Here is a 25,306-nt window from a genome sequence, read left to right on the forward strand (position 1 = left end):
GGGCATGTTCCTGGGCACCGTGGGTACCTGTTTGCTTCTGGCCATGAGTCATTCCCTCCAGATCGAGCACCTTGGGTGAAATGTTTACCAGCCCCACCTCCCTCCAGGCAGCCTTATAGCTCCCCTCCCGGCGGGGCCGCCAGCACGGAGCAGCCCTGCCCTCCTGTCCTCCCCACGCAGCCCACCCACGGAGCCCACCCGAGGCCATGGCAGCTCCGGCGGCCCAGGTGTCCAGGCAGCGGGCGGCAGCCGAACGTCTTGGCTCCAACCAGAAAGTTGTGAAGTACTTGGGCCAGGACTTCGAGACGCTCAGGCAGCAGTGCTTGGAATCAGGGGTGCTGTTTCAGGACCCCGAGTTCCCAGCGTGCCCGTCAGCCTTGGGCTACAAGGATCTGGGACCACGTTCCCCCCAAACTCAAGGCGTTGTCTGGAAGCGGCCCCCGGTAAGGAGACGGGCTTGCTGTGAGGTGTCAGGCAGGATGGGGGGCTCTGGCTTCAGGTCAGAAGTCGTTGAGGGAGAAGGTGCGGCTCTGGACCCTCGATTCTTAGACTCCGTGTTTCAGAAACCCTTTCCCTTTAACAATCTTTTTCAGAGGCGGTGAGGTTAGAGGGAGGAGCACGCAGAGGCGTTGGGATCAGACGAGTTAGATTTGAACCCTGGCTCCGCCTGTGTGGTCTTGGACCCATAACCTCCGTGAGCCTGTTTTCTCATCTGCGGAATGGTGCCGCTGGCACCTGATTTTTTCAGGGTTGGTATGAGGGCTGGAGATGAAGCTCCGAGCATCCTGCCTGGCCCACGACAGGCACAGACCACGTGGTCGTGACCGCCTGGGCCCCTGGGCCAGGGCACCGGGGGACAGGCCAATGCTAGATGTCACCATTGGTCGGGGGTAAGTGGTGACATGGTTGCTGAAAGGTGCAGCCATTGCTCAAGGTCACGAGCTGGGTCACTGTTCCATCAGGGCTGGTGAGTGGAGAGGTGGGGGCTGTGGGGCTGTGAACGTGGCTGGAACTCAGGGCTTCCTGAATGCTGTCACCGGTATCACCCCAAACTCAGAGGCAGAGAATAGAGAACCATCCCCCCACCCCCAAACCCGTGTCCGTGACCTACCGCGACGGGACCCTTATCCCGTGATTTGCCCTCAGGGATCGGAGCCCCCTCTGCAGGGCGGTTGTGAGAACTGAGAGAGTCTGTTCAGCGTCTGCCACGTAAGAAGTCTCATAAGAGCACATGTTCCGTGGCTGTTGGCCAGGGTGCCTTTGTCATCTAGAGCATGATGGGAAAATCAAGTCGTGGCACCTGTTTTCTTGGCCCTGGATGACAAGGGAGGATAAGAAGATCATTCTTTGGAGACTAGAGGCCCGATGCACGAAATTCGTGCAAGGGGGCTCGGCCCTCGCAGCTCTGGCTTCGTCCGGAAGGTCGTCCGGAAGGATGTCCGGAAGGTTGTTTGGCTGTTCGGCTGTTCGGTCTAATTAGCATATTATGCTTTTATTATTATAGATGGCCAAATCCTATCCCTACCCCTTTATTTTCTTTTTCTTTTTTTTTAAAAGAATATATTTTATTGATTTTTTACAGAGAGGAAGGGAGAGGGATAGAGAGCTAGAAACATCGATGAGAGAGAAACATCGATCAGCTGCCTCCTGCACACACCCCACTGGGATGTACCCGCAACCAAGGTACATGCCCTTGACCGGAATCGAACCTGGGACCCCTGAGTCCACAGGCCGACGCTCTATCCACTGAGCCAAACCGGCCAGGGCCCCTTTATTTTCATACGACCAGTTCTGCCCCAAAGTTTCTACCTCTGAGGGTAACTCCTTTGCCTGCCTCTCTCCTGCCCACCCAGGTCCGTCTGCCCACCCCTCTTGAAACATATGGCATTCCTCTGGGATGTTGGCAAAATCAAGGTTGGGAATCATGGCTTTCTTTTCTTTCTTTCTCTTTCTTTCTTTCTTTCTCTTTCTTTCTTTCTTTCTTTCTTTCTTTCTTTCTTTCTTTCTTTCTTTTAACTGGGGATTTCTTTCTTTCATTTTTCCCCATCACCATTTATCCCTTCTATGCAGTGGTTTTATATTCTTGTCTCAAGAATTGACAGCTACATTTTATTTCAACAGACAGTATTTTTAGTCCTCTGCTGTTGTTTTTTTTTTTCTTTAAAGAATAGTTTACTGATTTTTGGAGAGAGTGGAAAGGAGAGGGAGAGAAAGAGAGAAACATCGACGTGAGAGTGTGACATCCATTAGCTGCCTGCCCCCTACTGGGAATCGAACCGACAACCCTTCGGTGCTCAGGATGTCACCCAACCCACTGAGCCACACCGGCCAGGGCTAGGTCTCTGTTGGTGCCAGGCATGGGCTCTGCACTGTGGGGAAGGCGGTGGGGCAGGTTCATTACGGCAGAGAGACTGTGGCGCTGGGGTTGGAGGAAGCAGAGGCTCCTGACAGCGACCAGTGACGGTCTAACACCCTGGGAGCAATGCTTGCAAGTTGCCTTTGCAGCCAGAACATGCGATTGCAGTGCCTTCCTGCCTCGGACCCCTTACCGGTGCCCGTGTTTCCCTCGAACCCACTCATCAGGGGCCGAAGCAAGCAAGGCCTGAGTCATGTGTGTTTATGTTGTGTGCAGAGATCCTCACCTGAGTAATAGTCAACATTGCTAATGACAAGATGTGGTTGTTATTCAGGAAGGAAAAAAAACAGTGTCCCAAGTGTGTGTTGTGGGGGGAAGGTGTGGGGGGGGTGGGTGGGGAGCCTCCTGGCCTCTTTTCAGCCTCTTTGGCGGCCAAACTACTTTGTGTCTCCGATCCGAGTTCCAGTAGACAGTTAGCCCTGGAGAGAAGACTTCCGGAATGTTCTTCCGGCCTAGGCTGAGATGCCATCCCCTTACAAAACCAGGGACGCCCTGTGGCCCCCGAAAGATTCATGACATATTAGTTATGACGTCCCTGGGTCGTTTTTTTCCTGGTCGGGGGGAGGGGAGGTGCATTTTGAAACCTGCTAAGAAGAACATGCCGTAGAATGAACATTCCTTCCACGTACACCGTCCTGCTCATCACACTTGAACTTGTCTCTGGCCTTTGCAAACCACTCTGTCTCTTAAACCGAACTCAACATTTCAGCAGAATCCGGTAGGCTTATCGGCCATGCGTCAAATGAGCTGATATCGCACGGACAGTGTGATGTTGGGTAACGGGCTGGCCAGCTCAGGCAAGCAACTTGGGACATGTCAGCGTGTTCCGCTGTCAGGAGTCAAAGCCACGGGGTTGGGCGCTGTCGCCGAGAGAGGACGCTTAGGGCAGGCTATTGCCGCGGGAAACGGGGTCCCTGCAGAGGGCCGAGGCCTGGCCAGGGGTTCCCTGCTTCTTAGGGGGGGAGTGGAGCGGAGGAACCCTTGAAGGAGACAGGACACCTTCGATAGGTGAGGAGGGGACAAGAGATGATCTCCTAGGTTGCTGTGAAGCCTGAGTTCAGGGACTCCGAGGCCATCTTTACCCTCGTGGCCACCACCGCCGGGCATCTTATGACTTGTGCTTTGTCCCCAATTGCTTTCAGGAGTTGTGCCCCAGCCCCCAGTTCATCGCTGGTGGCGCCACCCGCGCGGACATCTGTCAAGGTGATCTGGGTGAGTAGGCGGCCTCCCTGTATGTTCCGCGCAGGGCGGGGGTGACGTCAGATTCAGCTGCTAGACTTGACCGCCTGTAGTTACCTGTAAGTGGACCTAATCTGCCCCATAAAATGGCCACGTCTCTGCAATTAGGGACTGTCGTAATAGATGCTTCTGTAATTGGTAAGAAAACAGGGATCCTCTCTTTCTAGCCAAGCTTCCTCTCACGGGCCTGGGATCCTAGGACTAAGAAGATGTTTCCCCTCCCAGCCCTTCATATTCCCTCCAATCGGGTGCAGTTAAGCTTTGGGATATCATTTGTTTTGTTTTGTAAGTTCCGGCCTCACGTGTCAGACCCCCAGGTAGTAGATTGGTGCTCTTGACCTTCTATGCATGCCTGATCCCAGGGCCTCATGGCCGAGTGGGACAATACTGGCCTTTCCGGGGACAGCGTGGCTCTGACTTAGATTCGCTGGGATTCTAAACCGCCATCCCCTGGCAGCCGCAGAACACGGGGCAGGAAAGGAGAGCGCGAGGAGACAAATCCCACGTAGTGAAAAGCAGTAAAACAACCCAAATCTCAGCATCCATCTGGACCCGATAGCCTTCATGCTTTGCGGGGGTCGACTCCCCTTTTCCCTCCTGGTTCTAGCCAGGAAAACGTTTCCAATCCGCTGGAAACGTTTGTGATTTTGCAGGTCACAGGGCACCTAATTTTAAATGCCTCTAATGTTCTCTCCTTTAATGAGCACCGCAGATACCCCCTGAGCCAGAGCTCCTGGGGGCGAGCATTAAGCAGGGAGAAGGCGTCAGGTGCCACCTAATTTCCCACGTGGCTCAGGGAAGCGCGACTTCCCACGGAGTCTTTTAGCAGCTCCTTGTTAGTGATGTTTAACTTAGTACCAGGCATTTAATAAGCCTCGTTTAATTGATGGGCCTGGATAGCTCTTCCCTTGAATCGTTATAAGCGAGAAGGAAAGGGCATTTCCGGAAGGAGGCCTGAGCGTTACCATGGTGAGTGCGCGCTGCTGAGGGCTGGAGCGGGCTGGAGCACAGGAAACCACCCAAACTGACGCTCAGCACCCAGCTCCCACCCAAGTCCGTGGGGCCTCCCCAGGGGGCCGCCCAGGGGTAGCCCAGCCGATGAGGTGGTGTTTTTGTTGTTGTTGTTGTTTAAAAATCAGTATCACTGGAACCTCTTTAGAAAGCAATTAATTTATTGATTCAACATTTTCCAATGACAATCGCCATTCAGCGTTATATTTGTTGCAGGTGCACAGCCTATTGGTTAGAGTCCAGTGGTTCTCAGCCTTCTGGCCCTTTCAATACAGTTCCTCACGTGGTGACCCAACCATAACATTATTTTCGTGGCGACTTCATCACTGTCATGTTGCTACTGTGATGAACTGTCATGTAAATATCTGATCTGCAGGATGGTCTTAGGCGACCCCCTGTGAAAGGGTCGTTCGACCGCCAAAGGGGCCGCGACCCACAGGTTGAGAACCGCTGGGTTAGACATTTATGTGACGTATGGAAAGATTCCCTGGCCCCGTGTGTAGTTATCACAATATGATTGGCCACCCTCCCTGGCTGTGCGCTGGGCCTGGTGGGGACACATCTTGGAGCCCGTGTGAGGAAGGGGTGTGCTGGCTGAGCTGAATCCTGTGGCCCTTTGGGTACAAAAATAAGACAAGATGCTGGGGGCCAGGGCTAACAGAGACAGAAATGCAAAGATGAGCTCTCAGATCCATTGCTCGCTCGGGCCCAGGCTGGCATCCACACGGCAAGGTGCAGAGTTGGCACTGCCCCCTCCCAAACGGCCCGGCACCCCCCAGTCCGAGCCGGGGACCCCGGGGGCTTCCCAATGAGGGCATCCACTCTGAAACAAAGGATGATGGAAGGTCTCCATGGCAACATGAGGATGGCCGCCCAGCCTCAAACATATTAAGAGACCAGGCGACGTGAGCTCAGATGCGAAAATGCCCGGGAGCCTGGTGGGGTGTGGTGGGCAGAAAGCGAGGCGTTTTCGGCCGGGAAAACACCCCGTTACTGTGTCTCAAGGCAAAACGATGCGAAAGGAGACAGGGAGGAAGCAAAACTCGGGGAGAGGGGACCCTGGCCAGGTCCCAGGAGGGCAGACAACCGCAGAGATAGCGATTTCAACCAGCAGCCGGCACCCATGTGGCTGGAACTCCTCAACAAAAACAAAACAGACCAATAAAACCCACATCATTCCTCCAGGGACGCCCAGCAGCAGTTCAGCGAGGATCAGGAGGGTGAATCAGCCGACTGCAGAGCCACTGACCGAGGCGGGCTGGCCTGGGCTGGAGGGAGGGCTGAGCCAGGCCAGCGGCTTGCAGGGTTGCAGGGTTATTCCTTCCGGCCGGTGCAGCGCTGCCTGCCCAGTGATGGATGTCTCAGGACCGGGAGGTTTCCATTTAAAACAATCAGAAAACAGATTCCTGGCTTCTCTTTTAAAAAAACGGCAAAATCTGGCCCAGGTCCCTCTCTACAGTCACCCTACAAATATGGACTGAGCACCTACTCTGCGCCAAAGATAGAACCGTGGGGATCCTGGATGCCATGGAGTCTCCGTTCTAATGGGGAAAACAACCAGTAAACATAGACAGGTGCCAGGCGATGGTAAAAGCCATGGGGAGAGGAGAGCCACGCGAGAGGAGAGAGAGTGACCAGGGGGTGCTCTTAAGGGGGCCTGAGAGTCCCTGGGCCCCGCAATGCCAGGATCGCCGGGCTCTGAGGCCTGCTGGTAGCTTGCTCTACGCCGGCGGCTATGACGACACCGACACCGTGAGGGAGGTATTCCAGGAAAGTGTGTTTGATTCTTCATTTACAAACACCACGGGAGGTGGGGGGGCATGTGGCGGGTTCAGGGCGGCTGGAGGTGGGATGCCTGCTGGATTGAGGACCACGTGGCTCATCAGACATGCTGCTTTGTCAGCATCAGGGATGGTTTCCTGCTTCTGCAGCCCCCTCGGCCGCCCCCCCCTCCCCCCCAGGACAGCGCCTGGGTACCAGGAAGGGCTTCTGTCCTCGGGGCCGTGGGGGAAGGGCCCCGTGTGCCCGGAGCTGCCCCCCGGGTCTCGGCTGGGCTCCTGGAGAGGCGACGGCAGCGCTGTGTGGTCTGTTCTGTGCTGTCAGGACCCGGTGGCCCTCTTGGCTGACTCCGGCCACCTCCGTGCAGGGACACGGCACGCCCTCCATCCATCCCTGACCCCCCCAGTCGCCACAGCCTCTGCCTTCCCTTCCCCGCCCTCGGTGGACTCCCTCCCACGCAGAGGGAACACGAGGGGTGCTCTTCGCCACCTTCTCTCACCTTCTGCTCCCCGAGTCCCCGTGGGAAGCAGAATGAAGGTTCTCTCTGCTCGGCCTTCCTCTTGGGCTTGAAAACGATGGTTCCCGCTTCAGCCATTGCTCAACATCGAAGGGGAAGGGGTTCCAGTGTCTGGCGTTTTCTCTCTCGTTCCCTTCCTCCTCCTCCTCCTCCTCCTCCTCCTCCCCCTCTGTAGCATCTCCACGTTCCCCCTCGGTGTTTGGGAAACTCTCTGAAGTCACTGCCTGGTTCATAGTCTTGGCTCAACCTCTGAGCCACGCCGGCCGGAGTGGGTTTCCTGTTTCCTTCTGCGTCTGCTGGGATCTCTGAGCTGACCATTATTCAACCCTAGACCAGCGGTTCTCAACCTGTGGGTCGCAACCCCTCTGGGGGTCGAACGACCCTTTCACAGGGGTCGCCTCAGACCATTGGAAAACACATCTATAATGACATATTGTTTTTGTGATGAATCACTATGCTTTAATGATGTTCGATTTGTAACAATGAAATTGGGGGTCACCACAACATGAGGAACTGTATTCAAGGGTCGCAGCATTAGGAGGGTTGAGATCCACTGCCCTAGACTCTTTAACCTCTCGGCTTTATTTCTTCTGCCTCGATGAGGATGACGTAAGGCGAGTCAGTATCTCAAGACTGTCTTAAGCAATGAGGCATCGAGGCTGTCATGCCAAGCTCTCAAACACAACAGGGCAGTCCTCTAAACACACAGAGAGCCAACTTCCTGTCATCTAACATCACGCGGGCAAGGAACGCACACACACACACACACACACACACACACACACCACCTTGGCCTGGCAAACATATGTTTCCTCCAACCGAATGTCTCATCAGAGTTGCTTTTAAGGAACCAAACAAGACATTTTTATTTTTTTTAAAATATATTTTATTGATTTTTTACAGAGAGGAAGGGAGAGGGATAGAGAGTTAGAAACATCCATGAGAGAGAAACATCGATCAGCTGCCTCCTGCACACCCCCCACTGGGGATGTGCCCGCAACCAAGGTACATGCCCTTGACCGGAATCGAACCTGGGACCCTTCAGTCCGCAGGCTGACGCTCTATCCACTGAGCCAGACTGGTTAAGGCCAAACAAGACATTTTAAAAAATATATATGTATATATTTTTATTGATTTCATAGAGGCAGGGAGAGGAGAGAGAGCGAGAAACATAAATGATGAGACAGAATCATTGATCTGCTGCCTCCCGCACGCCCTCTACTGGGGATCGAGCCCGCAACCCCGGGCAGGTGCCCTGACCAGGAATCAAGCCTGGGACCTTTCAGTCCCCAAAAGACATTTTGGCTTTTGTTCTTTCCATGGCTTCCCACTGGCCGAGTGCTCTGAGATGTGCAATGGTCAGCACGCAGGGGTGATCGATTGGGAGGACCAGAGACGTTTCTATCCGCGTACACGACTCCCAATGCGGCAGCAGGAGCTGACTGTGCTGCCCGTGACCTTGAGACGCGGGGGGAAGGAGGGAGTCGGACGTGGAAGGGAGAGAAAGCGGGATGCTGCCAGCCTGGCCTGACCAGTGTGTCCCCCCATGACCCGGTGCAGGCGACTGCTGGCTCCTGGCGGCCATCGCGTCCCTCACCTTGAACGAAGAGCTGCTTCACCGGGTGGTGCCCAGGGACCAGAGCTTCCAGGAGAGCTACGCGGGCATCTTCCGTTTTCAGGTCCTGTGCGTTGCTCGCCGCCCTTGACGCTCCCTTCCATCGTCCCGCCCAGATCCACGGAATCGGAAGCTCTGGGGTCGGGCCCCGAGCCTATGTTTTCATGGCCCCGCCAGGTGGCTCTGACACACCCTTGAGCTTGCGATCCATCCGGTCACCTACACATCCACCCCCACCGCCTCCCCCAGGCCTCAGGGCCCCGAGGAAAGTGCGGGGAGGGGGGGGGAGTGTCAGGAGACATGGGTCCGAGTCACACACGGTCACCACAGACGCAGACACGGGACTTGATGCTTCCGGACTCCTTGAGCATCTCCTAGGCCAGTGATGGCGAACCTTTTGAGCTCGGCGTGTCAGCATTTTGAAAAACCCTAACTTCACCCTGGTGCCGTGTCACATATAGAAATTTTTTGATCTTTGCCACCATCGTAAAACAAAGACTTATACTTTTGATATTTATTTTATATATTTAAATGCCATTGAACAAAGAAAAACCAACCCAAAAAAAATGAGTTCGCGTGTCCCCTCTGACACGCGTGTCATAGGTTCGCCATCACTGGCCCATGTGCATGGATGAGTAAGACCCCCCATCCTGCTCTTCAGGAACTTGGAGTCCACTAAAGGCCCGAGACCTGAGCACTGAGCCTCCCAGAGGCTCCTTCGGGGTCCCCCTGAGCGGCGCCGTGTTCCCCCCGCAGTTCTGGCAGCGCGGCGAGTGGGTGCAGGTGGTGGTGGACGACAGGCTGCCCACGCAGGACGGGCAGCTGGTCTTCCTGCGCTCCGCCGAGGGCAGCGAGTTCTGGAGCGCGCTGCTGGAGAAGGCCTACGCCAAGTAAGTGGGTGAGGTGGGGGTGAGGCGCTAGGAGACCCCACAGTCTTCCTGGAGGATCTCACCTGCCCCCGCGCCCCCAAACTCAAGGTGTCACATCCAAGTCTTCCCTGGCACCTGGTCCCCCATGGGCTGGACCCTCAGTGACGGAGACAGACAGAAACTCCGGGCTGGGGGTTGGCCCGCTCAGCTCTGTCCACAGGAGCGTGTGCATGGGGCGGGGGGGAGCCAGGCTGCCTGAGCCTTCTCTTCTCTGAAACCCCACGGGCAGTGTTCAGGCCCATGTGGATTTTGAAAAGGATGATAAAAAACAAGAAGGAAGTGAATGCACTCAGATACCAAACTCGCCAGAGTCTACTGACCGCTGGTTCAACCGTCGTCCTTCCCATTGGCAGGCGATGCTCAACGCCTTCTCCTGGGTGCCTTCAATTAGCTTCGCTCGCTGACACCCTTTTCTGTAACCCCGGCTCCTCTCCAGCCCTGTTCCCACAGCAGGTCCCTCGGGGTGTCCCTCAGCCTTGAGGGAGGGTCCCCCTCACCCCTATTCATGCCCCCCAACCCTCAGAAACCCAAGAGGCGAGGGTCAGCTTTGGAAAGGTGACGCTTGGCAAAGGGTGGCCTGGGGGGAGGGAGGTGGTCTGAGATGCGTTCCCGGCAAAGTGCTGAATTGGCCACGTGAAACGGTGGCCCCGCGCCTTCCCCGGCCACAGCGAGACGGCAGGCCTCCTCGTTACCTTCAGACTGAGCCACGTCCCAGCATTGTGGCTGCCCCTGCCCCCCACGTGGCTGCTCCCTGGGGCTGCTCAGGGCTGTGGACGGTGCGTGCCCGCTTTCCCTTTCAACAGGCTCCTCGGCTCCTACGAGGCCCTGGCCGGCGGGTCCACGGTGGAGGGGTTTGAGGACTTCACGGGCGGCATCTCGGAGTTTTTTGACCTGAAGAAGCCACTGACTGGCCTGTTCCAGATCATCCGGAAGGCCCTCCGTGCAGGGTCCCTGCTGGCCTGCTCCATTGACGTGAGCTCCCCTCCCCACGCGTGGCAGGGAGGGACCGGGCCGGCCTCGGGCCAGAGCGGAGCCTGGGACTTCATGGGCAAGTCCGGTGGCACCTTGGTCCCAGCCCGTGGGAGCAGGTGCAGCCCTAATGAATGGGTAGGAACTGGGGTTGGACTCACGGTGGGAGCCCCAATTTCCCCTCGCTGGTGGGGCCCCTTCGGTACCGTGGAAATCGCCCCAAGAAGGCAGCCTTGAGCCCTGGATCCTCGCCCTGCTTTGTTAGGCCTTGTTGGGAAGTAAATTTTGGGATTTGGGGACGCAAACGCGATGATTGACAACTTGACGGACTTGGAGAAAGCGAGAGGGTCTGAAACCAGGGGCCACACCCTGGAGGGGAGTGGATGTACGGGGTGCCAAGGTGGCAGGGAGACCCCGGCCCCCTGGTCTGTGACCACCGGCTCCTCCTCTTTCTCCTGCCCACCTGGTGGCCGAGGCCTGTGGGTGACACGTCTCTATGAAGATCCGAGCGGGACCTGTGTATTTCTGGGGGGGGATGACATGGGGCATGGGTGGGGGAGGAGGCTGTGGCACAGGGAGGATGCTGGGAGGCTCGATCCGTGAAAACAGTGAGAACCAGAACTCATCCAGGGCAGCCGTCTGGGCCATTATCCCTCCTGCAGGCAGCGGGATGAATGAGTTCCCGGCTCCGTGACATGTTAAAGGCTTGGCAGCCACACAGCGCCCTGCCCGGAACGGCAGGCCTAAGGAAAGGGGGTGGGGTCGCACGGAGAGGTTCCTTTTCCCTGCACCCCCAGCCCCACACCGAGGCCCCGGGGCTGGGTGGCGTGTCCTTGGGAAGCATTGTAGGACCAGCCCCCACAAGGTCAGGGGCGGCCGCCCTGAGCGGACTGGGTTCCCGACGCAGGTCTCCAGCGCGGCCGAAGTGGAAGACATCACCCGCCAGAAGCTGGTGAAGAGCCACGCGTACTCGGTCACGGGGGTCCAGGAGGTAACACCGGCAGGGGGAGGGTGAGGGTAATGAGTCATGATGTTGACCATCAGTCCAGGGCGTCCCTGAGAGAGAGGGGGGGGGGCCCACCTGATCGAGGCCTCTCTCTGGCTGCACGGGGTCGTGGTGCACTTATGAGTATGGATTTTGGAGACAGACTGGGTGCCTGAGCTCCCTGTACTTCTTAGTAACTAAGTCATCACGGGTCACTTAAGCTCTCTGAGTCTCCGATTTTTGAGCTGAGAAATGAAGATAATAACAGATCCATGCCTGGCCGGTGTGGTTCAGTGGTTGAGCGTCGACCCATGAACCAGGAGGTCACGGTTCGATTCCCGGTCAGGGCACATGCCCAGGTTACGGGCTCCATCCCCAGGAGGGGGCGTGCAGGGGGCAGCCGATGGGTGATTCTCCCTCATCATCCATGTTTCTCTCTCCCCCTCTCCTCTCTCTGAAATCAATAAAATAAATAAATAACAGACCCAGCTCACAGGATTGTTGTGAGGTTTAGATGAGGGGACAGCGCATGTGGGGTGCCTGATCCGTAGCCCACGCTCCATGAATGCTAACTGCTGGGCGCGGAGTACATATCGGGCAGGCACTTATTACCATTCGGTCTCATAGAGTAAGAACGGAGTCGGCTATAAAACCTAAACCCACGTGAAAGGAGACATAAACTTGTTTTTGTGCCGGATTTATTATTTACGCCACCAAATGGCGAAAAACGGAGTGGTGAGGCCAGGCCTGGAAACACTCGTTAAAAGCAAATGAAAGTGTGGCTGTTTGGGGACATTTGAGAAACGGGGTGCAGACACAGACGCAGGGCAGCCGGGGCCACCGCCTCCGCCATGGCTTTTGCAGGTGGATTTCCGTGGACGCCCGGAGAAGCTGATCAGACTCAGGAATCCGTGGGGCGAAGTGGAGTGGACGGGCGCCTGGAGTGACAAGTAGGTGCTGTCCCCTCCCCCCCCCCCCGGGGCGGGAAAGCGTCGCGCAAAGACACAACCATGATGACAGGGGCGGTGGAGTGAGTCCCCGGTGCATCCCACCCTCAAACCACGCAGCCTGTTCAGAAAAGGGTAGCAATGGCTCCAGCCTGGGAAACGCCAAGCAGACAGACAGACCCCGCTGAGCCGGAGTCTTGGAGGCTGGGTGTCTGCGGGGCCTTTGCACGTCGGGGTCTGTCTGTTTTCCACCCACACCGTGGTGACCCAAAGGTGAGACCCACCCGGCACAATTGGGTTCCCTCCGCTCCGCAAACCCTGGCCACGCTGACAAAGGCCAGGCCCCTCAGCGCCCACAGGAAATGATCGCTTAGGAAGTGAACTCCATCCCGGGGACCAGCGGGCCGCAGCGGGCAGTGATGGATGGAGTGGCCCGCGCTCCCCAGAGCTCCTGGCGGCCGGGTATTGATCTTTCCTGCAAAGCCATTAGCGGCCACAGAGGCCCCTCTGGGCCAGGCCTCTCCGCTGGGGAGGGAGGGAAAGTCAGTGCGAGATGGTGGCTGGACTGCAAGGCCCCCCCCCCCCCCCCCCGTGATGTCCCCCGACTGCTGCGCCCTGGGATCGAGGTCCCCGAGGGTGTCGAGGAGGAGGGTTTCCTCCAAGTCACCCTGCTGGCATGGTGGGGGGTTGGGGCGTGGCTGTCACTGGGATTCCTGCCTCACCTTTTCTTCCCAATGGAATGGGCCATCCTTCCGGGTCTCTGACCTCAGGCTCAGCTTCCCGTCTAAGAGGGACGCCGGCCTGGCTTAGAGGACATCGGTGGGAATGAAGTGGGAGAGGCCTCTGTCTCTCTCTCTCCCCCCTTCCATTCTCTCTCTTAAAAAAAAAAAAAATCAGTGGGAAAAATATCCCTGGGTGAGGATTAACCAAAACAAAAATTTTTAAAAAAGTCATTTAGCCCTAACCGGTTTGACTCAGTGGATAGAGCGTCGGCCTGTGGACTGAAGGGTCCCGGGTTCGATTCCAGTCAAGGGCATGTACCTTGGTTGCGGGCACATCCCCAGTAGGAGGTGTGTAGGAGGCAGCTTATCAATGTTTCTCTCTCATCGATGTGTCTCTCTCATCGATGTTTCTAACTCTCTATCCCTCTCCCTTCTTCTCTGTAAAAAATCAATAAAATATATTTTAAAAAATCTTAAAAAAAAAAAAAAGTCATTTAATTCCTCCCCCGCCCGCAGTGCCCCGGAGTGGAATGACGTGGATCCCAGGCAGAAGGAAGAGCTGGACAAGAAGGCCGAGGATGGAGAGTTCTGGTGAGGAGCTGCCCGCAGTTGGGGTTCACCCCCTGTTCGGATGTGGGGTGAATCCCTCGGGTGATGCAGAAATTCGCCGTGGTTCCCGGCGAGGGCAGGAAGCCTTTCATCCTTCTCCCCTTTCACCCCGGCATGATCTGCCTCTGTGCCAGGATGTCCACAGCCTTGGCAGGGCCAGCCCCGGGCCCTCAGCGTGTAGCTCTTACCTGCCTGCCTCACCTTATCGTCCCAATGGAACGAGCCATCTTTCTGGGTCTCTGACCTCAGGCTCAGCTTCCCTCCTAAGAGGGACAGCAACCCTGGGGGTGGGCTCAGGAAGGTGCTCGGATGTCCTGGACGCCGGCCTGGCTTGGAGGACATCCGTGGGAATGAAGCAGGAGGGGCCTTGTTGGGGGGACCCCAGTTCACGCGTCATTCTCTTTGCTTGGCTGTTGAGAGGTCTGAAGGGCTCTGGTGGGTAAGGAGGAGAAGCTAACGGTGGTGAGGAGACTGGACCACAGCCTCTGTATTTGTGTCTCTGGGTTGTAGGAAAGCGGAGCACTAGCCCCGGTGCCCGTCCCCTGTGCCCAGGATGCCCCCTGCCCCCGCCTCCCCAGCCCAGCTAGCCCAGCTCTCTTGACGGAGCCCGTCTGTCCCTCTGCCCCCAGGATGTCCTTTTCGGAGTTTCTGAGGCAGTTCTCCCGCCTGGAGATCTGTAGATGGTCCCCCGACTCCCTGAGCAGCGAGGAGGCGCACAAGTGGGACCTGGTGCTGTCCAATGGCCGCTGGGTCCGGAGCTCCACCGCCGACGGCTGCCAGAACCCCCCAGGTGAGCGCGGGCCAAGGGCCTCCTGGGCTTGGCCTCCCGAGGGGACTTTAAGGTTCATCTTTGGGCAATGCCTTTGCACTCCGTTCTCTGGCCTCTGGGCACCGATCGGGGGGTGAGGGGGCCCATTGCCCCCAGGGCTTGGCGGCCAAGACATGGGCTGATCTCACCTGAGGCCTGATCTCAGCAAGCGTCATTCTCTAGCTTCTGGTCCAGACTGTCCCTGCTTCACCCCCTGCCCCTGCCCTCTGAGATGGTGCTTCTTCCCACTAACCACCTGGGCACCTGCGCTGAGGCCTCCGTCCATGCCCACCTGCCTAGGTGGCCAGTCCCCGGCCGCTGAGCTGGGACGCAGTGGCTGATGGCCTGGGGAGGGACGCCTGCTGCTCCGATCGCCCGCACCCGTCCCAGGGGCCATTTCTCGTGCTCGCACCTGAGCCCGAGGTGGAGGGGCCTGACCTTGGGGGTCAAGGATGGCCACACGCGGGCCTGGGAGCGGCCCCTCTCGCCCTCACGGGAGGCACTGGCGCTCCCTCCCCGGTGGGCATGGTCTCTGCACTGACCCAGCTTATTAGGAAAGAGGGAAGCCGCCCCGTCCCTGCCCCCCGCGAGCGCTAATACACACATATGCAGGCTCCTCCTAGGTCCCAGCCGCTGGGGCAGCCCCGGAGGAAGACACCCCGAAAAGATGCACCCACATCTCTCAGGAAAAGGAGGCGAATCCGCTTCCTCCACTTCCCACCTCCCCAGGCCCGCGTGTCCTCCGGCCTTGGTGAGGGGCTGCGTGCCTTAGACTGTCCGGGGGCAGGGCCAGCGGCAAGGCTGGGCTCGGTGCTGTGGAAGCAGCGTTACAATAAAATCCTCCTTGAGCGCGGGCCTGGATCTTTTATTTTTTTAAATATATTTTTATTGATTTCAGAGAGGGAGAGAGAGATAGGAACATCCATGATGAGAGAGAACCATTGATCGGCTGCCTCCTGCACGCCCCACACTGGGGATTGAGCCCGCAACCTGGGCATGTGCCCTTGACTGGAATCGAACCTGGGACCCTTCAGCCCTCGGGCTGACACTCTATCCACTGAGCCAAACCAGGTAGGGCAGGCCTGGCTCTTGACCAGCTCTCTCCTTCATCCCCATCCAACGCGGGGCTCCCATCCCCGGAGGCAGAGATGGCGCCGAGCAGAGAGGGAGGGCGAGCGGTCCCTTCCCGGCCCGTCACTCAGCTTGGGACCCTGGGACTCCCACGGGAGGGTCCTTTTTTCCGAACTTCCGTTGCCAAATCCTGAAATGGAGTGATCACACCGCCTTCCGAAAGGCTTTGTGAACAGGGAGTGTTTTGCAAACGGCCTGCCTTATTTTTATGGCTCCTTTGCATCCTCCGCTTCTGTTGGGGAGTAAACAAACAATGTCTGAGATTGCACTCATGTTGCATGTGGGAGGAATTAAAATCTGTGCGCCATTAGCAAGCTCTTCGAGAGGGAGCACGCGCGCGCGTGGGAAATTGGCATGGGTGGGTTGGGAAGCCCAGAACTGCAGGGGGTGCCTCAGGTACCTGTAGGCGCCAACCCCCCCTCCCCCTCCCCCATCTGTGCCACCAGCCAGCTGTCGGGAGGAGACGGATGGTCCCTGCCCTTTGGTAACGCTGTGAGCATAGAAGCTTACAGAACTGCCTCTCTCTCCTCTGGCACCTGGACGTATTTGGCTAAAACTCCGCACGCTTGTGCCCGAAATAAAGGAGCCGGAACGTGGAGATGCTGGAAGGCGGAACGGAATAGGTGCTCAGATTGTTAAGAAGGAAGTAATGATCAGTGGCTCCTGCTCACGCGCGACTGCTTTGATCTTTTACCAAGTGGGACCCTTCTTTGGGGACCCCCTCCCCACGCCTTCTGCCCCCCCAGGGCACATCATTATTGAGATTGGCGAGGCCCCAGCGAGGAGGTGCCTGGCAGGCCCGTCTTCTTCAGTTACGTGATGCATTGGGCTGTGGTAGAATTCCTGTGTGCCTTTGGGGGACCGGGGGACCTCTCTGTGCCTCGGCTAGTGTACTCACTCCGCCGAAAGATTATTTTTAAAAATCCCATGAGAAACAAAGCAGTCTTAAAATACCCAGAGGTGGTGTGACAGGCACCCTTGCTCATTGCCCGCTGTTATCCTCATGCATTATGCAGTAGGCTCCTCGGCGGGCGGCGTCAGACAGGAGAAAACACGTGCCGTCACGCAGCCCCCACTCCACGGAGACCTCCGGGAACGCGGGTGGGAGGCGGTCAAGGTCACGGGCTATTCCGGGTCATCCCGCACTAGCCAGGCCATCCCTAGCAAGTCCCCTCTCCTGCGCGAGCTCAGCGTTGTGCTTCAGCTTTGTGCTCGCATCCCCTGCCCACGCAAGGCTTCTCACGATTTTGCAGAACAACCGAGGCAGCTTGGAGCAGGGCTGGCAGCATCGGGCAGACCGCCCTTCCCCAGACGCCAGGGGGCTCCTCCCGCCACGGTCCCCAGCACCAGGGTCTCAGCAGCCGGGCCCACAGGCTGTGCGTGGCCTGGCTCCGGCCCCTTGCCTCCTCTGGGGCACCAGCTGCCCCCCTGAGTTGGGGCGATGGGTCCACAGAAGAGAGTCTCCCCTCCCTCGCCAGCTGTGCTCGCTCTGCCTGGCCAGGCTGCCTGCCTTCTTCTCCCTCCAGCTGCCCGCTTCTCAGATGCCAGGCCTTCCCAGCTTCAGGCGGTTTCGCTGCCTGCAGGCCCTGCAGTCGCTTCTGGCTCCAGGACCCGCCATCCCACCGCACGGCAGCCCGCCCTCCCCTGCTCTTCTCCCATGGGGTCCAGTCCCCGAGCGATGGCGCCCTGCCCGCGCTAACCCTGCCCTTTGTCATGGGCTGAGGCTCAGCGATGTGTCCAGTGTGAAAAGCACTACAAATGGAGCCCCTTTCACACGGGGTCTGAGCTGCCCGCCCCAGAGGAGCTGCCTTCCCATCTTACTCCTCAAACCTGCGAAATGTGAAAACCGGGCGAGATGACCCTCTCATTGGGCCCCCAGCAGCTCTATTTCCCAAACGTCTATTTGCAAAGATAACAGGGAAGCCGTGCTCGTGACGGCCGGCCGACCGGGTGGCCCACGGACTGGAAATGAAAAACCTGCTTTAGAATGAGCATCGCTGTGCCGGGTCCTCTGCTCCCAGAGCAGTGCCTTCCTTCTGTTGATGTAATTATGCCTCTTCCCTTTCTCATTCACGCCCCGGCCTTCACCCCCTCATCGCAGCGCTGCTTGGGTTGCCGTCGGAAGCGGTGCATCCCGGTGGCTGTGATTTTGGACCGGAAATAAATGTGTGCTGCCTCTCATGTTGGCCTTTAATGTTCGGCTCAAACCAGAGTCGATGTTCTAACCACGTGTTCCTTTCGGCCAGTCCCGGTCCTGCGGGGACAGGCTCCGGGTGGCCACTGCCCACGTGGGTTGGCTTCTGGGTTTTCGCGGAGGGAATGGCTCTGTTAGGAAACACAGGGGAGCCGATGGGCATTCTCCGGGACTTGAGAAGGCTCCGTGCTTCTGTGCGCAGTGTGAGCCCTCCAGCTTGGCTTGTGGGATTGAGTTGAGTTCAGCCAGGGAGAGAGGAATGGGAGGCGAGCGACGGCCTCTAGTGATGGAATGAGCCTGCCTCTGCTCTGCGTCCGGGATCTCGTGCGTGGATTTGCTCAGGGGCCTTGCCCAGTGGTCACGGCAGAAGGAGGGGCTCCTGCTTGGCCCCTCGGCTCCTCCTGGCGACCTGGAGTGGAGTCCCCCTCACTGTCCTGAGGGCAGCGGTGTGGGCTCTCAGGGGCTGGAGCCACATGCTCTTCAATTTTACTCAGGAATTCAATCAATGAATGTGTCTTAAGCCCCAGGCTCGGGGCTCGCCCGGGAGTTGCAGGGAGGGGAAGGCAAAGGTGGATGAGACAGGTTTGCGCCTCCCAGAAGCTTGCAGTCTAATGGGGGAGGCAGACTCACAAAGAAGCAACAATACTGTGCACCGCATAGCATCAGCGTTGGAAGAGGTTTGGGAAGCAGGTCCGAGGCGGGGAGAGAGGTTAGCACTGCCCCAGGACACGGAGCAGGCGTCATGCACGTGGGAAGGAACTGGAAGCTGGGGCTTCATTCATTCATTCATTCATTCATTCATTCATTCATTCATTCAGTATTTGTTAGGCATCAGGCATGGTGGGGACACTGGTGAATGAGAGAATGACATTCCTGGTGCAGGGAACAGCGTGAGGGAAGGCAAGAGCGTGGGAAACGACCTTAGAGCCCCTTGGAGAGGCCTGGGCTGTTCTGCAGGACTCGGACCTGCTCCGTGGCTTTGAGGCGGTCCCCACAGCCCCGCCGGACAGCCAGGCAGGAAGCGTCATCCTCCTTGCTTGTTCCTGTTGTCTGGGCACGATCCTGCTTAAGGTACCTTGTCCTTCTATGTCAGAGGGAAATCACAGGCCAAGATCCTTGGGCTTCCTGGGTTCAGGCTGCTTGGCCACACCCCCCTCCATCCCCTGGGCCGGACGGACCCTCAGGGCTCTCTGGGCAGCTGAGAGGCACTGCCCATGCCCTACCCATGCCTCTGGTGCAGGTGCTGTGGCCTATGCTGCTGCCCTCACCCCCCAGGGTGAAGAGGAGAGGGCAGACCCCCAGAACCACAGGTGGCTCTTATGGGGACCGTGGCTGGGTGAGCCCAGAAATGCTCCGGGGAGCCGAGACGCAATCCAGATGCAGGACGGAGCGCCGGAGGCCTCCCACTCCCACCTGCATTCTCTGCTAATGAATTTCGGAATTACACAACAATGCACTTTCTGATTATGCAGGGGGAGCACCAACCGCTACAAGGGGGTCGTTAGCTACTGCACAAGTGATTCTAATAGATGCTCTCCCAGGCGTGAGAGAGGGAGGGAGGGGGCGAAGGGAGGGAGAGGGGCGGATGGAGATGGAGAAGGAAACTCCTAGCTGTCGCCTGCAGGGGCTCAGCTGTCTGGGGGCCTCAGCCACCCTTGCAGGAGACGTGCCGCCGGCTCTGGGCGCTGACAGGACAGGCTTCCTCGGGAACCCTGCCAACTGTGCAGACACTGTCGGAAATGTAAATAATAACACGCGGAGGCGATGCGGATGTAATTATAGCCCCGACGTGATGAGGAGAGAGGCCCCCGGGGACCGGCCACGTTTTCGCGGCTCAGAGTCCCAGGGTGCATTGTGGTGATTAAAGAAGAGCCTCTAGTCTCTCTCTCTCTTTTTCCTTTTTGTTTTTATTGCCACATGAATCCCCCCCCCCCCCGCCCCGCTTTGATATTTATACCAGGCTGGGTCGCGCATTAAAACAAGTGGCTTCCGTCCTGTGTTGGCAGGCATCTCTGGGTTATCAAATGGGGAATTGAACCGTGACCTCCTGGTTCATAGGTCGACGCTCAACCACTGAGCCACACCGCCCGGGCTGGAGTTGACCTTTTTGAGAAAGACTATACCCCACGGTGGGTATAGTCCCCAGTGTGGCCCCAGAGAGGCTGCTGGCTGGAGTGTCCAGCAGGGCGGGGAGCCAACCCCTGGACAGGCAGGAGGCCTCTCCTCCCCATCATCTCTGACTAGGCCTTGCTTCCAGCCCCCCCCCCCCCGCAGCCACCCCTATCCTGAGCAAGGGTGCCCCACTGTCACCTGGGAGTGAGATACTCTCTCCCCGATTGCCTGGCCGCGCCATGTCCCCCGCTGGCCGAGGGCTGGGTCTCTCCGTCCAGATGGTCTGCTGTTAGCCTGGGGGCAGGTGGGGCAGGGCCAGTGGGGAGGGCAGGGGGACACAGCTCAAGTCCCTTTCCTCTGCTTCTATAGGGTGTCCCAAAATTCACGCAAGATTTGAATTTTGCGTGAGCATTAACAACAACAACAACAAAAAGTAAAAGCCTAACTTTACTTGGCTTATTGAATCAGATTCTAATATCTGTTGCCCTTGGATTTCAATCCCTTCCATTTGATAAGCATTACCAAGTACCAGTGATGGCCCAGGAGCAGGGACAAGGAAGACCAATGGAGACCACAGCTTTGCGTCTGTGCCAGCAAAGCCGGGGAGGCCATTTACCCGATGTGCTATTCCATCCATACCCCTATCCTGTATACTTTATGAATCAATAAAAAATGTACAATTTTTAATTATAAACCTGTGTTTTCTATCAAAATTACTTCTTGCGTGGATTTTGGGACACCCTATACATCTTTTCACCTTTGGGTAAAGATCGAGGCAAAGTCAGTTAAAAGTCAGTCTGGCTGGGCCGAGAAATTAAACAGAAGATCAGACCAGCAGTGGGAATGTGAATTCAACTTAATAATGGTGTTTGGGCCGGGAAGTGGGTCTGGTCCTTGGGAGGCCGGCCAGAGGGCCGGGTTCATGGCCTGCTGCTCGTCATTTCGTATCGAAGGCATTCGTAACACAGCGGGAGCCTTCGGGCCCCGGTCACCGTCGTCAATGAGAAGCTGTTCCCAGAGGGTCTCATCGGGTACAGTACACGCAGAAAATGATTGAATTTATTAACATCTAAATTAAAAAGCCTGAAAGATGGAGTTGTAATTAATCAGCTTGCAAACGGCTCCCTCCCGGGATAAGATAACAGACCCGTTGCCAACAGCTAGTGACGGAGACGTATTATATCTTAAAACAATCACGATATTTTCACGGTGGAGCCTATCGGAGCACTTGGAAGCCATCCCGTGAATGTTAATTATTTAAAGGCTTTCTGAAACGGAAGCAGATAATGACGGTTTTCCCGGGCCTTCTAAGGAGGAGATGGCACCGGGGAGGGGTGGGGAGGGGAGGGGGGCAGTGCCTTTGCCCAAGATCACGGTCAGAGGTCCCGGAGAGGGTCAGGCACCACAGTTCTGTGACCTTCCTCCTCCCTGGCCTCTGACCTCTGGCTTCCCAGTTCCAGCCCCGTGTGTTTGGCCACCAGTCTCTGAGCCGCTCAGCCAGCCGCCATCGCGTTCCACACAGGGATTTGACCAGCCTCCCGCCGCCCAGTCCCCGGACCCCAGCTTCAAAAGCAAATTGCTGAGAAGCAACCTGTTTCCAGCCCTTTCGAGTCCCCTGGGCCAGCCAGTGTCTCTCCAGAGGTCCCAGGCCTGAGAAGTGGACCCGCATCTGCCAGCGGAAAGGACTGGGCAGGCAGGAGGTCAGGGTCAGGGGCTTAAACATTTCCATCCTCTTCCTGAAGGACGTGGCTTCCCCCACCTCCGCCTCTTGAATGACTTACTTTCCACCAAAAAAGTAGACTTTTTCTTTTGCAAAAGAGAGAGCAATATAACGACTCATTACTTTTTTGCCCAAAGTTTCAACGTGTGGGTCAAGGCGGGAGAATGCAGGGCAGGGTGGCTGGTGAGGGGCCGTCTGGGGATGCGTGCCATGTTGAAGGACGGTGACCTGATGCTCCCACTCCAGGCCTTCCCCTAGCATCCTTCCTCCTCTGCCACCTACATACATGCTTTTCTTTCCCCTCCTGCCTCTCTCTTACCTCTGACCTCTCTCCTGAGGTCTTCTTGGACTCACCCTGCCCACACTCGATTTTTCCTTGCTTTGAAAAATTTTTTAAATATATTTTTGTATTGATTTCAGAGAGGAAGGGAGAGGGAGAGAGAGAGAGAGAGAGACATCCACGATGAGAGAGAATCATGGATCGGCTGCCTCCTGCACGCCCCCTACTGGGGATCCGCAACCCTGGCATGTGCCCTTGACCGGAATCGAACCTGGGACCTTTCAGTCCGCAGGCCGACGCTCTACCCACTGAGCCACACCAGCTAGGGCGAGGCACTGTTTGTTAAGCCGAGACTTCCATTGAATTCAGCCACTGACCATCCCAACGTGCTTTTTGAGGCTATTGCCATAAGGCGTGGACATCTGACCGCTCTGGCGGTGTGGAGGCCCGACGCAGTGCGCGGGGCTCGCCACCAGGCCTCATGGAGCCCGTCTGTATCCACATCTCAGTTCTTCCTGATCTTTCAGCAGCAGCACCTGGATGGAAGCCCCGCGTCTGGCTGAGGCCTGGTGCGCCTGCGTGGGCACGTGGCTGCCCATAAACACGTCAAAGGATCAAACACGGCCAGCAGTGCCCACCCGACAGCGGAGTCTGGCTGGGGAAAAGGTTGAGCTCCCAGAAGTCTCTGACACACACACACACACACACACACACACACACACACGCACACACGTCTGCCTGCCGACCAGCACCGGGGAACGCACCTTGGGAGTAACAGGTGAGGTTCAGACTCCTTCTCTCTCATTGTGATGATTAAAGACCTGCAGGCTCTCTTGGGTAACAACCCCAAAGGTATGCAAAAAAAAAAAAAAGACGAATTGAAATCCACAAATACCCCCTACGGTGACTTTTCAGGTGGGGAAGATGGAATAAAAACAATGAATGCTAATTAGTTCACATGAATCAAAATTATACCTCGCTTCTTTTTTCTTCTGCTTTCTCTCCACGGTGCTTACGTGTTCAGAAGCAGGTGATTTCAATCCCATCCCTGTTTTTCAGAAATGAATACAGGCCATACATTAGTGTAACGCTCCGCCTGCTTCATAGAATACATTAGCAAAGGCTTAATTACTGGAATGAGACGGTCATTAAAAAAAAGATGATTTAATGAAAGCAATCATATTATTTGCATTCCGGGCTGGCCTGCCTGCAGACACCACGAGACAGGCTGAATGGCTCCGAAGGGCACGGGACTAATTACCGCATTGTCATTCCGCCCCGGACCGGGTTCTAGAGACTTCAGGTTCCCGGGAAGTCTCTGCTCCAGGGATGAGCAACCAGCTCCGGTGAGAATCGGGATTAGCGATGACGATGGAGCCCCCAAATCCCTTTTCTTTCCCAATTCCCGGAGCTTGTCTTTCCTGGAGGAATCCTCAGATAAGGGGAAATGAATTGGCGTGCTCTTCTGTTGGAGAGGGTTTTGTGAGGGTTCAAATCATTAAAGAGTCCAGAGGTGATGGCCTGGGTATAAAAATGACAGATGATTTTACAGCTGTCATCCCCCCCCCCCCCCCCCCCCGCACGCGACAGGACAGCAGGTGAGCACGTGAAATCGTGCACAGAGAAGGCATGTGTCCCTCTGCTGGCAAAGCCAGGCCCTAAGTGTGGGCAGGTGCGTCTAGACCTGCCCCCCGACTCAGGTCCTCCTGGGCTGTCCCCACAAAAGAGGGGGCAAACACAGTGACATATTTGGCGATTTGGTGACATAGTTGGTGAGTGCTGTTGAGGTCCCACCAAGGGACCGTCTGGAGTGACGGAAGGAGTAAGCCCGCTCCTTGCTCTGTTCCCAGGAGAACGCAGTGCGATGCTTAGGAAAGGAGAAGGGAGGTTACGAAGGGAGATGCGATATCTCTGTGCTGGAGTCTGGGAACGGATCGATAGACACAGCTCACCGGGGACTTGGGCTGCCTTCCTGTCGGTGTGGGAGGTCGGCAGTGCTGGGGGATAAAGGCGGGGGGGAGAGGGGGGGTTGTCCCTGGCACTGACTACGTCAAAGGTGCAAGGGTGGCTAGAGACCCAGCGACCTGGAGGGTCCCACCTCCAAACAAGTTAATTACGTAGATCCGTTTGCACGTGCCAGGAGGTCCCGGGGCCCTGGTGGGGCCTGCCCCGTGCCCAGCGCCGGAGTCCGATGGGCAGCAGGGGAGGCAGGACGATGAGAAATCTGCTTGCGGAACGGGCATTCCGGGAGAGAAACCCCAGGAAGAGAGTGGGTCAGCCCAGCGTGGGCTGGTGCTCGGAGGGGAGGCCAATTCTGAGTGTTTACTCTGTGTGGCTCCCTATTTTGAGCAGGTTATGTGGCTTTGTTTTTGAAATTCTTCCCCCCCCCCCCCCGCCTCCGCCCTCCCAAGTAGGAAGGATCAAAGCTCCCCTCAGCAGGTAAGATAACACAGTGTCAGTAGCTGCAGCAGGGACACGTGGTGAGTGGCAGAGCGGGGCCTCCGACCCAGGACCGGTGCTTGGCGGGACCGCCCTGCTCCCAGGCATGGCCCGGTCGGTGGCTGTCTCTCGGGCCTGTGTCCCAGCATCTCCGGGGACTGATTCTGAGCCCCTGGATGGAGCCAGAGGGGTGGGAGCTGCCGAGGACGACTGAGCCTGCTTCCTTAGACATTTCACAGGCTCTGGGCAGAGGTCTGTGCTGCTTCAGGGCCTGAGGACAAACCCCACAGCGGGAGAGAGGACAGTCGAAACCAGTCCTAGGGATTGAGGGCGCGGGCCAAAGCCAAGGACAGGAAACTGCAGGGTAAAGGCCACCCTGGTTCCCGCGTGGGGCTGAATTTAAGGCGATGATAGCGCATTGTTCAGAAGAAAGCGGTCGCCAATTCTTTATCCAAATCCTGCTTTGAGCGCCGGCTTGGGGGAAGCCAGACCCAAGAGGGCGTGATTTGAAAGCGAGGCGTGTGCTGTCCCCAACCCCTATCGGTGTGACACAGGTTTAGATCGCGTGGGTTTCTCCGTGCTGCGTCCCGTGAGACGCCCGGTCCCCCGAGACGTGAACCACTCACATGTAAGCAAGTCCGATGACTGAGTGAGGTTGGGAGAAGGGCGCCCTTCGGTCCCCTTCAGAGCGCATGCAGTGCATGGATTCAAGCACAGCTTCCTGGCCTTTTGGACGCCGTTGTACACCTAGAAAATGAGAATGCTGTATTTTTATTTTTATTTTATTTATTTATTTATTTTTTAAAAATATATATTTTTAATATATTTTATTGATTTTTTACAGAGAGGAAGGGAGAGAGATAGACAGTTAGAAACATCGATGA

At 56.9% G+C, this 25,306-nt stretch overlaps 1 protein-coding gene across 1 annotated transcript; it reads left to right on the forward strand.

The window, feature by feature from the left end:
* Positions 1–206: 206 nt before the first annotated feature.
* Positions 207–22,617, forward strand: LOC308535670 (calpain-8-like; the record flags this gene model as incomplete). Its single annotated transcript, XM_081114640.1, has 10 exons — positions 207–443; positions 3,559–3,628; positions 8,523–8,641; positions 9,334–9,467; positions 10,310–10,478; positions 11,383–11,466; positions 12,325–12,410; positions 13,646–13,720; positions 14,368–14,528; positions 22,511–22,617. 10 exons carry the CDS (start codon positions 207–209, stop codon positions 22,582–22,584), a joined length of 1,209 nt encoding a protein of 402 aa, XP_080970766.1. The 3' UTR covers positions 22,585–22,617.
* Positions 22,618–25,306: the final 2,689 nt, after the last annotated feature.

This window comes from Myotis nattereri, assembly GCF_964212035.1.
Source record: "Myotis nattereri genome assembly, chromosome: 20".
Lineage (NCBI taxonomy): Eukaryota > Metazoa > Chordata > Mammalia > Chiroptera > Vespertilionidae > Myotis > Myotis nattereri.